The sequence below is a fragment of the Leucopleurus acutus genome (assembly GCF_964270905.1).
Source record: "Leucopleurus acutus genome assembly, chromosome: 2".
NCBI lineage: Eukaryota > Metazoa > Chordata > Mammalia > Artiodactyla > Delphinidae > Leucopleurus > Leucopleurus acutus.
Window position 1 is genome coordinate 21056786 of NC_139143.1, and position 13564 is coordinate 21070349.

Here is a 13564-nt window from a genome sequence, read left to right on the forward strand (position 1 = left end):
TAAATTAGGAGCTGGGGATTAGCAGATACAAAGTACTATATGTAAAACAGATAAACAATAAGGTCCTACTGTATAGCACAGGGAACTATATTCAGTATCCTGTTATAAACCATAATGGGAAAGAATATGAAAAAGAATATGTATATATTGATATATATATCAATATGTATAACTGAATCACTTTGCTATACACCAGAAGCTAACACAACATTGTAAATTAAGTATACTTCAATAAAAAAATTTTTTTAATTTAAAAATATATAAATAAATAAACCACGACTGAGCAAAAGACATGACTCTTGGTCAAGGAACAAGTAACAATATTTAACTATCTCCACAATCTTTAAAAATTTCTTTTAATCTTAATATAAGAGTTTAGAAAACGTCAAATTTTATTTTGAAATTTTACATTTAAATATTATATTTAATAGAACTGCTGCAAAAGGAATCAAGATACTCACAGATTTATTTACCCTCTGAAAGAGCTGTTGTGGAGGAACCAGCAACAATCTTTTCTACATAAAATCTAATAACCTCAGATGATTGTTCATATATATCACTCAAATCTGACAAAACTAGTAAATAATTTTAAATATAAATATAATTACATAATATAAATATAATATAAATATAAATAAATAAATATAATTAATTAAATATAAATATAATTAAATATAATTACATAAATATAATTACATAGTAATAGTAATAGCTAACAACTATTGAGCAGTTACTAAATGACAGACTCTGCTAAGTGATTTACACACATTACGTCATTTAATCCTGACTACAACCCTATGAGTTAGATACAACTATTTTATAGATGTGAAAACAGAAGACAGGTTAAGCAACTTGCCCTGGACATCAGTGTATTCTATACAATAGCAATATATACAACAAAGTAATACACTTATTTTAATACCATTTGGCCATACTTTTTGTTCTTTAAAAAATGGTTTTGAAAAAGGGTTGTCTGTATTAAGGGACACGTACCAGTGAGTAAGTCTTTAAAAATACTAGTTAACTCCTTTTCCTTCTTTACTATACAATCCATCTGATTTGATGTTTTTAACATTTAAGGTAAAATGTAGTTTAACAACTATAAGTCCGCTAATAATCTATTTTAAATTTAAATATTTCTTCACGTTAAGCAGAAGCAACAGTTTTTTACACAGAATCTACTGAACTATGGCAAAATACCAATAAGCATTATTCATAACTATTTTAAGGGACCACACCCAACATCAGTATTAAAAAAGGAGTGAAACACTATCATTTTCAGCTGTAGCAAAACATGCAGCATTTATTGATGTCAAAATCAAGTGCTTGCTACTGTAATTATTTCAACTTTCTTAGAAAGAAATGGTTCAGAAAAATTATTAAGAAGCACAAAGTCATATGTGTCAGAATATAAATATTGACTATTAATTAATACACATTAAGACTAAGCACTCAAAGTGAAGTTTAATTTTAGAAAGATTTAAATAATTAGCACTTCATTCAAATTAACTGCTTATACCTACTGTGGTATAGAAATGGAAAATGTCATTTTCAGAATACTGGCTACTTTACTTTGTCTCTTGCTAGGGAAATGGACAACTCAAAAAGAGCGGTGGAAGGAAAAGATGAAATAGAAATATACAAATAAAGAGCAAAAGTAATTTTGCTAAAACATATCAAGGAAAAATAGGTTGAAAAAATACACATTGTTAAAGTAGTAGAGTCTCAATCCAGACTTAATTTTTTACATTTAGACAGCCAGCCGTCTACTCTTTAGATGGCGGGGGTGGGGAGGAAAGAAAGGAAGAGAGGGAGGCGGCAGTGGAAAATGGGGACCTATAAAATGTAAAACAAGCATATAGTGCTGGAATTCTCATTACCACTAAATTTGATTCAAAACAGGGAAAAACTTTCTAAGCATCATGAGACAGGATGTTCTAGTCTGTCCAGAAACTTACATGAGAAAATCTACTACACCAAAGCAGGGAATTCAACGGAATGAAAGCTTTTGGCAGCTCTTTTTTGGCTACTAAACCCTGTTGTTATAATGACAAAACTATTAAGAAATGAAATGAAAGCTATGTCAACTGATCATGAGGGAACATCAAATAAGAATTATAAACTTGCTTTTTTTTCCACCAGAAATCTTTGAGAATATTTTGAATAGAAAAGCCATATGAAGATTTTTTACCATCAACTAATCAACTTTAGAGAGATCAGTAGCTCTGCTTTAGAGTTCTTCAGATTTAAAATAAATATTGTGAAGATATATATGTTATTCTCTAAAAAAATAGGATTCCTCTAATCTTAAAATAATAATCATATACAAATAAATATCAATAACTTAAGCTCTAACAAAGCATTTATTCATCAAATATTTTTGAAATCTTACTGTGAACAGTAAAAAGCTTCATAAAGAAAGCACTTTAGAAATATAGTGGTTTTCAAAAATCTTCTTTCAAAGTTCCACAAATTATTAAATGGTTGGCATAATTCTAAAACTTGTCACTGCTACAAAAACATTTAAAATAGTAAAAGCATAAAGAATATAATTCCAAATAGAAAACATATAGAACAATTTTGCTTAGAATAATGTAAGGAACATTCTCCATTTTCCTCTTTTAAGGAAAACACAATCGAATTTCTTCTCCTTTGGCTTACATGCCAGGTCTGGCATTCAATTAATTTTGCAGACCTAACAGTTGGTTTCAAAATTTCCCATAACATGTTCTTTAGATCCAATGACATATTATAAAGGGAGGAGGAGGGAGACTTTCAAAAGCCAACAAATCTGAGAAATAGTTCATTACCCAAACTCTTTAAAACTCCAACATACACATTAACATACTAAAAGCCCTGACAAGTCACAAACTCTGTTCATATAACATCTATTAATTTTTCAGAGTCAATGTTCTCCAGATAATGTCTGGGAAATCTTTGTTTTTCTAATCATTTATTAACTTAGAGCCTCTAAGTTTTTCCTTATGTGACATTGAAATAAGGCCTACAATGTCAATATGAGGTTTCTGGCCCATTGTGAATGTTTCACCTGTATTTTTAAAGAAATATTTTTTAAAGAATTTGTAAATGCATACGACTTGCCTTATATTCATAATGTAGTACAGAGTGATTTGGGGGCCCTTCTCCAAGCCCAAGGAATAGGGAGGCAGGCATAACCTCTCTCTGTAGTCACTACTGGCAGCCACATTTGCCTCCTAAGCAGGTTTATAAATAATAAATACCTCAGAAATCAGGCCTCGAGAAGGGGAGGAGGAACAGACTACCTCAAAGGTAGAGGTCATGTGAAGATTTAGGGATACGTTTCAAGATCATTTAGGGTTATCTAATCCCTCATTTCATACATAAGGAAATTAAGGCCCAGTGACAGAGACTGGATTCAAGACCAAGTCTCTGACTCCAGATCTCAGGCTCATTCCTTTAGGTCATGGTGCCTCCTGGGCCTTGTGGAGGGTGAGATCTGTGTAAGCTGAAAAAAGACAGCAGCCGGGTGCTTACTAAGAACAGCTATAAATTAAAGATTGAATACACAGCACTGTCAAACACCCCAGCTTCATCCTTAGAAAGTTAAAGAAAATTAAGAAAAAGCTAATTTTTTCTGGTTAGTCTAATCATCAGAATACGACAAAGCTCATTTCTTGATGACATTTTTAAAAACTTTAGTATGTTTTAGGTCAAATCAGTTTATATTTGAGGTTGTGTTGCTCATAGAACCTATACCTAAGCAACAGATGTTGGAGACAAGGCAAACAGGTGATTAAAATATGGCTGTCATTAAACTTTTTAATTTCCTAAGCTTTCATTTTGTTTCCATAGTCATAACACACTTTGTTAGCTGTTAATTTACATACTCAGATATTTGAGATTGTTTCAAAACACAGATGTTTAAACTCTCAATTCTGTGATGCCAGCTGATCACTTCCTTAGCAATTCGTAGACAGATTTCACAAATCTTAGAGGTGATAAAGCATATAGTCCTTCTTCCTTTCCTTTTGCAAACCGGACAATTCCTCTGTGGTAATTATTTTCCAGGGCTAAAATCCTAAGTTTCCTAAATCTATTGTGGATATTAGCAATTATTAAGGAAAAAAGAAAAATATACTTTAAAATTTTAAAACTTCTATTACCTTTGAAAATACAAAATAAAGATACACTAGATGACACAGACCCAAAAACGTTTTATTAGGTTTTTTTTGAATTTTATCTTATTTATTTTTTTGTACAGCAGGTTCTTTGTTTTTTGATTTTTGAATTTATTTTTTTACACAGTAGGTTCTTACTAGTTATACATTTTATACATATTAGTGTATACATGTCAATTCCAATCTCCCAATTCGTCCCTCCACCACTGCCCCTGCCACTTTCCCCACGTGGTGTCCACACGTTTGTTCTCTACATCTGTGTCTCTATTTCTGCCCTGCAAACCGGTTCAACAGACCCCAAATATTTTTAAAATGCAAACATACTAACTTGTGTAAGAAATATGACTGACCCTAATTTTTGGTGTTTTTTTCTTTTCAAAGACTTATAAAGATGAATCAAATGAATACAGGCCTAAGGACTAAAACCAATTTGTTTAGGCTTACTTAAAGAGTGTGCAAAGAATCACTCCCACTCCCACTCCTTGTACAAAAAGAGAATAAAAGCAAATTAAGTCACCATAGTTTTTACAATGTCTTAAGAAATGGGAGGAAAACTGACATGAATTTTTTCATTATCTACGAGATTAAAATTTAACTTAACATTAGATACCTTGAGCCAGGAAAAATAAGAATTGTTTCCTCCCATTTCTTCTCACTGTTTTACAGTAAGGCTTCTTAAAATATCCCATTTTTCACAATCTCTAGCAGTACAGGGAATCAATTTGATACATTAAAATTTTAATTCAAGGAGAAAGAGCACCCTTGAAACATTTTGCAACTTTATGCATTTATTTTGTTGATGGATTCTTATGCTAAATTCTTGACTTGAACTAATTATTTTTCAGTGGTGGCTTTTTTTGTTTTTCGTTTGTTTTGTTTTTTGTTTGTTTTCAGAGGAGGTGGAGAAGGAGGTAAGGAAGTTCTGAGTTAAGTAAGTACTGAGGTGGGATGCAATTACTCACAATCAAACTCCAGTCTCTGGTAACCCTTCCTTCCCAACCAAAGTGTGGATGGTCTCCACTAAATGTCTAAATGGCTGAGTAAAGAAATTCATTAAGTGAGAAATTCATTACATGGTAAATCATGTGGTATCTCTAAAGTAATTACTTAATGTTCAGCGAAGCATAATCAGTATCATTCTTTGTACTTAAGTATAACAGTTTTTGTTGTTTGTTTTTGCTTAATGGACTCAAAAGACAGAACCCTTTTCATTTGGAATCTGATGTATCTAGAGATTATTTTATGGTACCTTTTGTTCTTCTGTGAACTCAGAATTATTGTGTTGAGCTTGGGCCTCTTTTTGTAGATGTCTTGCTAATCTGTAAGAAGAAAAAAACATGCTTTAAAATTGAAGGAAAGCAAACTATTTCAAGTGAAACACAGTAAAATAATTTAATTCTTAAAAAAGAGTGAAGTACAATAACACTTTTCTTCTGTTTTCAAAGTATAAATCTACATTATCTTTAGAATCTAACTCTTTATACAATGACAATGGAAATAAGATACTTTTCATACCATTTCACTGGGACAAATTTCAGCTCGAGACAGCAAAAACAGAATCATAGAGGTGGAAAGAATCTCAAATGACATCGAATTCAACTTTCCTTAGTACACACGAATTTCTTCTACAACAAGCCAAGAGCAGTTGTCCAGATTCAGCTTAAACACTTCCAGTGAGCACCAATTAATAGTACCAGCCAGAGGTACTTTATCAGTCTATCATTAATTTGCTGATAAGATTAGTTCAAATTACAGCCATGACAAAGTGATGATATTCTACCAAATTATACTTTTGAACGTATTTTTCATGGCAAATAAAGAAAATCCTCTACCAATCAGACATGGAAATCACTGTTTGCTCAGTTATCATCATCCTTAAAAACAGCAGCTAGGCCTCGGATGAGTTTTCAAGGATGGATCTGTGTTACAAGTCTAAGCTCAACTCTTACAGCTAAACAATAAAAAGAAAAATAATTTAAAAATGAGTAAAAGGTTTGAGTGAACAGACATTTCTCCAAAGAATATATAAAAATGGCCAATAAGTACATGAATATCATCTCATTAGTTATTAGGGACATACAAATTAAAACCACGATGACATACAACTTCACACCCACCAGGATGGGTATAATTTTTAAAAAGAGGGAGAAAAAGTACAATGGGTATTGGCAAGGATGTGGAAATTGGAACCCTACCACTGGAACTGATGGTAGGAATGTAAAATGGTACAGCCACTGTGAAAAACAGTTTGGCAGTTCCTTAAAAAGTTAAGCATAGGGGGCTTCCCTGGTGGCGCAGTGGTTGAGAGTCCGCCTGCCGATGCAGGGAACACGGGTTCGTGCCCCGGTCCGGGAAGATCTCACATACCGCGGAGCGGCTAGGCCCCTGAGCCATGGCCACTGAGCCTGCGCATCCGGAGCCTGTGCTCCAGAACGGGAGAGGCCACAACAGCGAGAGGGCCGCGTACCGCAAAAAAAAAAAAAAAAAAAAAAGTTAAGCATAGAGTTACCATATAACCCAGCAGTTTCAAAATCCTAGGTATATTCCCAAGAGAACAGAAAACATGTTCACACTCACACACACAAAAACTGTACACGAATGATCACAGGAGCAGCATTATGCGTGATTAGCCAAAAACTGGAAATACCTAAAATGTCCATTAACTGATGAACGGATAAACAAAATGTGGCGCACACATTCAAAGGAATGTTATTTGGCCATAAAGAGGAATGGAATACTGATACATGCTACAACATGAATGAACCTCAAAGACATTATGCTAAATGAAAGAAGCCATAGAAAAGATCATATATTATATGATTCCATTTACATGAAATATCCAGAATAGGTAAAGCCATAGAGATAGAAGGCAGATTAGTGGTTGCCAGGGGCTGGAGAAATGAGAGAATTGGAAGTGACCCATATCAGGTAAAGGGTTTCTTTTGAGAGTGATGGAAATGTTCTGGAATTAGATAGTGGTGATGGTGGCATAACATTGTGAACATACTAAAAACTAACAAATTGTACACCTTTACAGTGATAAGTTTCATGTTACGTGATATTTATTTTAATTTTTAAAAACTTGCAGGGGGGAAAAAAGAAAACAAAGAATTGAAAGGATTTTTTTGGTGAGACATTTTGTAACTACAAAAGAATTTTAAACTATAATTCCCAAGCATACTATACTATCCTAGGTGGGGAACGGAGGCAGGGATACAAAGGGTAGCAAGTGCTAGATTTCCCACCAAGCCGTTGCAAAAGACAGTTCACCAAGTTTCCAAAAAGCCTTAGATGGAAGTTCTAATCTATACAATCATGTCTTTAAAGATCAAGAGTAAAGTTCACTTGATGACCTCTATCTAATCTATGAAAGGTCTGCATCCTCCTTATCATAACGCAAGAAACTCCTACATAAAATCATAACGTTTGCCAGGATAGCTCCACCATGTTACTTAATCAAAGTGCTTCCATCCATTTATTTCTTTTCCCCCAAAACTGGAAACCCCAGAATATTTGTCCTAAAATGTCATTCATAGACCCACTCTGTGGATTTTATACAGGAGTAAGTACAATTAGAAATAGCCATAGCCATACTTGTCCCGTACTTGGTTTCCTTTCTAACTCTTGCTGGCCTACCATCTACGTAGAGTTCTCTTCAGGTCACAGTCTACACTTAACAATGTCAACTACACATCCCTGAATTCAGGGAAGTTACAGTGTTGCACAGTTTCTTTATTTGACAAGTTCTACACACAATATGCCAATAGTGACTGTAAACCTAAGCAGGTCACTGTCAGAAGAAAGGATATAGCTCTAAACTCCTGCTCAAATGCTAGCAGTCAGTAGACAATGATGTTAAATTCAAACAGAATCCTGTTTTTAAAAATTAGGCAACAGGCTGGAGGAAATATTTGCAAATCATATATCCTATCTGATGAAGAACTGATATCCAGAAAATACAAAGAACTCTTCTAATTCAATAGGGAAAAGACAAACAACTCAATTTAAAAATAGGCAAAAGGTATGAAGAGACACTTTACAAACAAGATTTACAGGGAAAATAAGCATCATAAGAAAAGACACTCAGTATTACTAGTCGTAAGAGAAAAACAAATGAAAACCACAGTGAAGTACACTACATACCCACTAGAATGGCTATAATCAAAGAGACACACAATAACAAATGCTATCAATGTAGAGAAACAGGAACTGTCATATATCGTTGGTAGAAATGTAAAATGGTGCACCCAGTTTGACCAACCAGTTTCCCTTTAAAAATTACACATAAATTTACCATATGAGCCAGCAATTCCACTCCTACATCTCTACCCAAGAAGAATGAAAATATACGTGCACCCAGGCTTACACGTGAATGTTCACAGCAGCGTTAATGACAACAGTCAAAAAGTAGAAACAACTGAAATGTCTACCAAGTAGTGAATGGATACACAAAATGGGTATACCCATACAATGCAATACTACTCAGCAGTAACAAGGAACAAGGTACTGATACATACAACATGGATAACTTCAAACACATTATGCTAAATGAAAGAAGCCACATACAGATCACATATCATATGATTCAATTTACGTGAAATGTCCAGAAAAAGTTTCATTTCATCTTTAGAGACAGAATATAGATTAACGGCTGCCTGGGGTTAGGGTGGGAACATGGAATGACTGCAAATGTGCATAAGCGATCTTTGTGGGGTGATGGAAATGTTCTAAACTTTGATTGTAATGATGGCTGCACAACTTGGTAAATTTACTAAAAGTTCACTGAATTGTAAACGTAAAATGCTGAATTTCACTGTATATAAATTATACCTCAATAAAGTTATTTTTAAAAACTTTTTGTAAAACCTAGGCAAAAAAATTAATTTTCTAGGGCTTCCTTGGTGGCACAGTGGTTAAGAATCCACCTGCCAGTGCAGGGGACACGGGTTCGAGCCCTGGTCCAGGAAGATCCCACATGCCGCGGAGCAACTAAGCCCGTGCGTCACAACTACGGAGCCTGCACTCTACAGCCCGCAAGCCACAACTACTGAGCCCGCGTGCCACAACTACGCTTCAGCCCGCGTGCCGAGAGCCCGTGCTCCTCAACAAGAGAAGCCACTGCAATGAGAAGCCCGCGCACCGCAACGAAGAGTAGCCCCCACTCGCCGCAACTAGAGAAAGCCCAGGCGCAGCAACGAAAACCCAACTCAGCCAAAAATAAATGAATAAATAAAATTAATTTTTAAAAAATTTTAATTTTTTAAGCCCATAAATGATTGCACCATTTTAAGACAAAGTGAGACATAAATCTGTCCACTGAGGGAAAATCCACCTGCTCTGGGTATCAAATGAGCAGGTAAGAGTTGACATTCTATTAGTAAAGGTAAAAAACCTATCAAATATTTTTCTCTAGAGAATAATCTCAGTTTCCAAGGGTGCCTACAGGTAATACAGGACTGCTCTCAAGGGGAAGTTTTAAATATCCTTAAAGCACATAAACAAGTGACCCACAGAAACCCCACAGCAATCCATGACAGAAACAAGTGCTTCTCAAACTATTTAGAGTGAAGAACTAGTTTTTTCCCCCCGCAATCTGTTCCAGGCTAATACTTTTATAAAATAAAATAAATACTATCATTAAGATGTCACACCACAATGAAATTCCTAAATTTTAAATCCCCATTTCTTTATTTATCTCGTTGCAGACCAGCAAGGATGTGGGACCACACCTTGAGAGGCACTGACACAAGGCATAATAAGGATGATTAACAAGGCTTATCCAATCTTCAAACTCACCCATTCATTTAACAAATACTTATTGAGCATCTGTGTGCCAGATTAATGCCTCAGGACTGATCCTGTGAAATAGCTGATTCTAGGCAGCAGAGTCCATGCCACTCTACCCTAAGTTAGGGTGCAGGTACCCCCAGGTTGCTGAAAGAGGTGGCCTGCTAGAGGGAGTTGTTTTTAATTGATCATGTATATTTTAGATAGCAATTTTAGTTTTGACATAATTTGCTGAAATCTTTCAACAGTACTGTGGCATCAACTCCTTAATGCTCCCACAGCATATTCCTGAATCAAGCCATTCACTAGAATACAACAATTATATAATATCTAAATAAATAATTACTTGATAACAGTCTAGTGCTACTCTGGACACTACGTATACAGTAGAGAACAAAATAGACAACCCCTCCTATACCCTGTTTTCAAAGACCTTACGTTCAAGTGGGGAGAGAGACAACCAACCAAATGAATACATAAAATATATTGTACTTTAGATAGTGATAAATACTATAGAAAAAATTAAGCAGGATTGGGGGTTGGATCTGCAAGACTGAGGTAGAGGGAGTGGGAGTGGACAGCATACTTAACTGGACAAAGAGGGCCTCGCAGTGATAATATTTGGACAAAGACCTGAAGGAGGTGATCAATCGGTCCAAGCAGATAATGGGGGAAGAGTGTTCCAGAAAAAGTACAAAAGCCCTAAGGCAGAAGCATGCTTCAGGAAACAGCAAGGAGTGTGGCAGCACTTACTCTTTTCCTACTTCTGTAATAGCAATACCCATTTATTCTAAAATCCTCCAGCATTTCTCACAATGAAAAATAAATAAATAAATAAATAAAATCCTCCATTAGATTCAATACTTCGAGGATGGATATCAAATCTTATTCATTTCTATACGCCCAGCTCTCACTTGCTGAGTGATGAAACTGTTTAAGCTGTGATATTCCTACCTTACGATAAGTACAAACACATCCACTCCCTCCCCCACAAAGTCCCCATCCCATGAATTCACTCCTGTGTGTTGCACAGCTGTAAAGACACAGCTGCCTCTGCGGTCAGAAAGGCCAGTTCTCCCAGACTTCTCCTTCTTCTCGCTCAGTATCTAGTCAGTTACTAAATCCCATCCATTCTTTTTCACATCATTTAGTGGCCCCCAAATGGTCTCCTTTTCTCACAGATAATTCAAATTAAAAAAAGACAACTGGCTTTCATTTCTGAGTGTATTAATTTTAAATTCAACATCGTATATGTAGCCTGTATGTTTACAAAATTTAAGCCAATCATCACATATTTCTATTCAAATTTGACACTGGTGGTTTTTATAGCAATTTTAGAATTACTCTGAATCATGAAGTTCAAGGTTAGTAATGAGGTTCAACAATAGATTTGTTGGTGCTTATTACTCTCTTGCTGAGATATTTTTAGAAATTCCAGCTAAACAGCTTGCATATTCAATTTTCCTTTGTAATTTCAATTGGACATGGTATTCTTCACTTTCCATTGTGAGGTCTGCTGCTGAGTGCCAACAGCTGCGATGTCCCACCATCACAAGTGAGAGGCAGCTTTAGATTTCAGGCTACGCAACTTTAGTTAATGCAGAATGAGTATACATGGGTGCTCACTATCTAACCGGCTACAGTATGAAGGATACATTCTCTGGGAATGAAGGAAGTCTTCTAATTTGTCCAATTCACTTATACAACGCATCTTTAATAAATGCCTTAAACACTACATAGTAGAGCAGACAGGATTTGGAACTGGGGGAAAAAAAAAAAAAACAACCCAGACTTCAGCAGTATAGTTTTGTGACCCTAGGTAATCCGGTTAACCTGAGCTTAAGTTTCCTCATTTGCAAAATGAAAATAATAATATTCTCACCGAGCAGTTGCAAGAGTAAAGTGAAATCAAGTGAAAGTGCAAAACAAATGACAGTAGTTGTTACACATGGCAAAATGGCCCAAACCATGGTGGTTTTCAGGGCTTTTGAAAACTACAGGCAATTCAAAGTCAGTAAGATGAGATAGAGAACATCCACGCATTTAAATTATCTTAATGGCCAGATAAACACAAGTAACTATTGTAGAAAAAGAATACAGGATTTAGATCTTCCAAGCACTAATCGTGTATTCTTTCCAAAAGACGCTGGGGCGGGGGGGGGGGGGGGTGGATTTTTACTTACACATGGTTTCCAACAATAACTTGCTTTAAACCAAGAAGTAATTACTGGCAACAGTTTGCAAACAACAGCATTTCAGCAGGCAGTTCCTATTTTCAGTAAAATGTGCAAGAAACTATAAGCAAGGTTTAATATATACGCAAACCTTGTCTTTTAATTTTAAAAACACCGCTGAAGTTTTGGGAGGAAACCATAAAGGGAAAGAAATCGGACTTGGGTAGATCAAAGAACCTGGTGCTCACATGTACCCTGCGGCTATACATTATACACAGGAAAAGGAGGAGGGACCCAAGGAGGCGGTGGTGACTCCTGTGCGTGGTCTATTAATTCACATTTTGCTCTCTTCTGTTCACATCCTGCAGGGACTCCACCCAGAGCAACCGAGCGAGGGGGTGGGTGGGACTCACCCAGCCTAGCAAATAACAGTCCCAGAAACCGAAACGGAATCGAGGTGAATTGGGAAAACACGGCTCCCCAGAAAGAGGGGTGGAGAAGGGGCGCGAGAGGAGACCTTTCTTTGGGCTGAGGAGATACCTCCGGCCTCGCTGCCTCCTGGGGGCACCCCCTCCCCTCCCCTCAATCGCCACCAGTTCCCTCCTGCCCTACACAGGGTAGGAGGAAGGCACCGTACACAGAGCGAGGCCCCTCATCCCGGGGACGTGGGCGGAGAACACACAAGTATTCCTCCGAGATTCTAAAAGAGAAACTGAGGGGCGGCAACCTGAGAGAGGCGGAGGAGAGGGGAAAAGGAAACTGACTGCAGAGCGGGGGACCCATGAGACGGTGGCAAGGAACTCAGTAGGTAGCCTGAATGGGCTGGCGCCCCAGGAAAGAAGGGCTACCTGTTGCACGGAACTGGCCCTGCTCAGCGGAGAGCGAAAAACCCCAGAGACTGGACCTTGGTCTCCAGGGCCAGTGGGATCTCAGCCCCAGCGCCTGCGGGGCCCCACCCTGAGAAGCCTTGGCTGCAGATACAGTGATGAGAGACACCGACAGAAAGAAGCGGGAGGCGGCCGACTGGAGCCGGTCTGGCCCGCTCCCGCGGTTAGTCACTCACATCTGATACTCGTCTATCGCCTCCACCAGCTGGCCCCAAGAGTCGAAGTCGGCGCCTCTCCTAAAACTGGCGCCCCAGCGCTGCAGCAGACTTCGGGTCACCTCCGACATGGCCGGTCCCCACCCCGTCCCCTCCCGCCCCTACCCCAGCAAGGCCGGGCTCTAGGGCGCCATCCTCCCCGGGCCTGGCCCCGACATTAACAGGGCCAAGAGGAACCGCTACGGCCACCGCCACCACCCGCCAAGGAGCCGCCCAAGCCCATTTGCCGCCACAGCCAAACTTTGCGGCTCTGAAGCGGCCGCCCCGCCGAGGCTCCGCCCCCGAGGCCCCGCCTCGTGTTAGGTTGAGGCCGCCCCGCTCCACCGAGCGGCCGCCATTGT

The 13564-nt window shown here is 37.7% G+C and overlaps 1 protein-coding gene across 3 annotated transcripts in view; it reads right to left on the reverse strand.

Annotated features, from left to right (window-relative positions):
- AIDA (axin interactor, dorsalization associated) overlaps window positions 1–13333 on the reverse strand; it is a 43099-nt gene extending 29766 nt beyond the window's left edge. The window contains exons 1-2 of one of the 3 annotated variants that reach the window (XM_082833071.1): window positions 13185–13333; window positions 5410–5479 (exon numbers count right to left, since the gene is read on the reverse strand). In XM_082833071.1, coding sequence (XP_082689197.1) covers window positions 5410–5479; window positions 13185–13294 — 180 coding nt within the window. In that variant the 5' untranslated portion in view covers window positions 13295–13333. The remainder of the gene's footprint in view (window positions 1–5409; window positions 5480–13184) is intronic. The other 2 variants (XM_082833069.1, XM_082833070.1) reach the window with 2 other exon arrangements.
- Window positions 13334–13564: the final 231 nt, after the last annotated feature.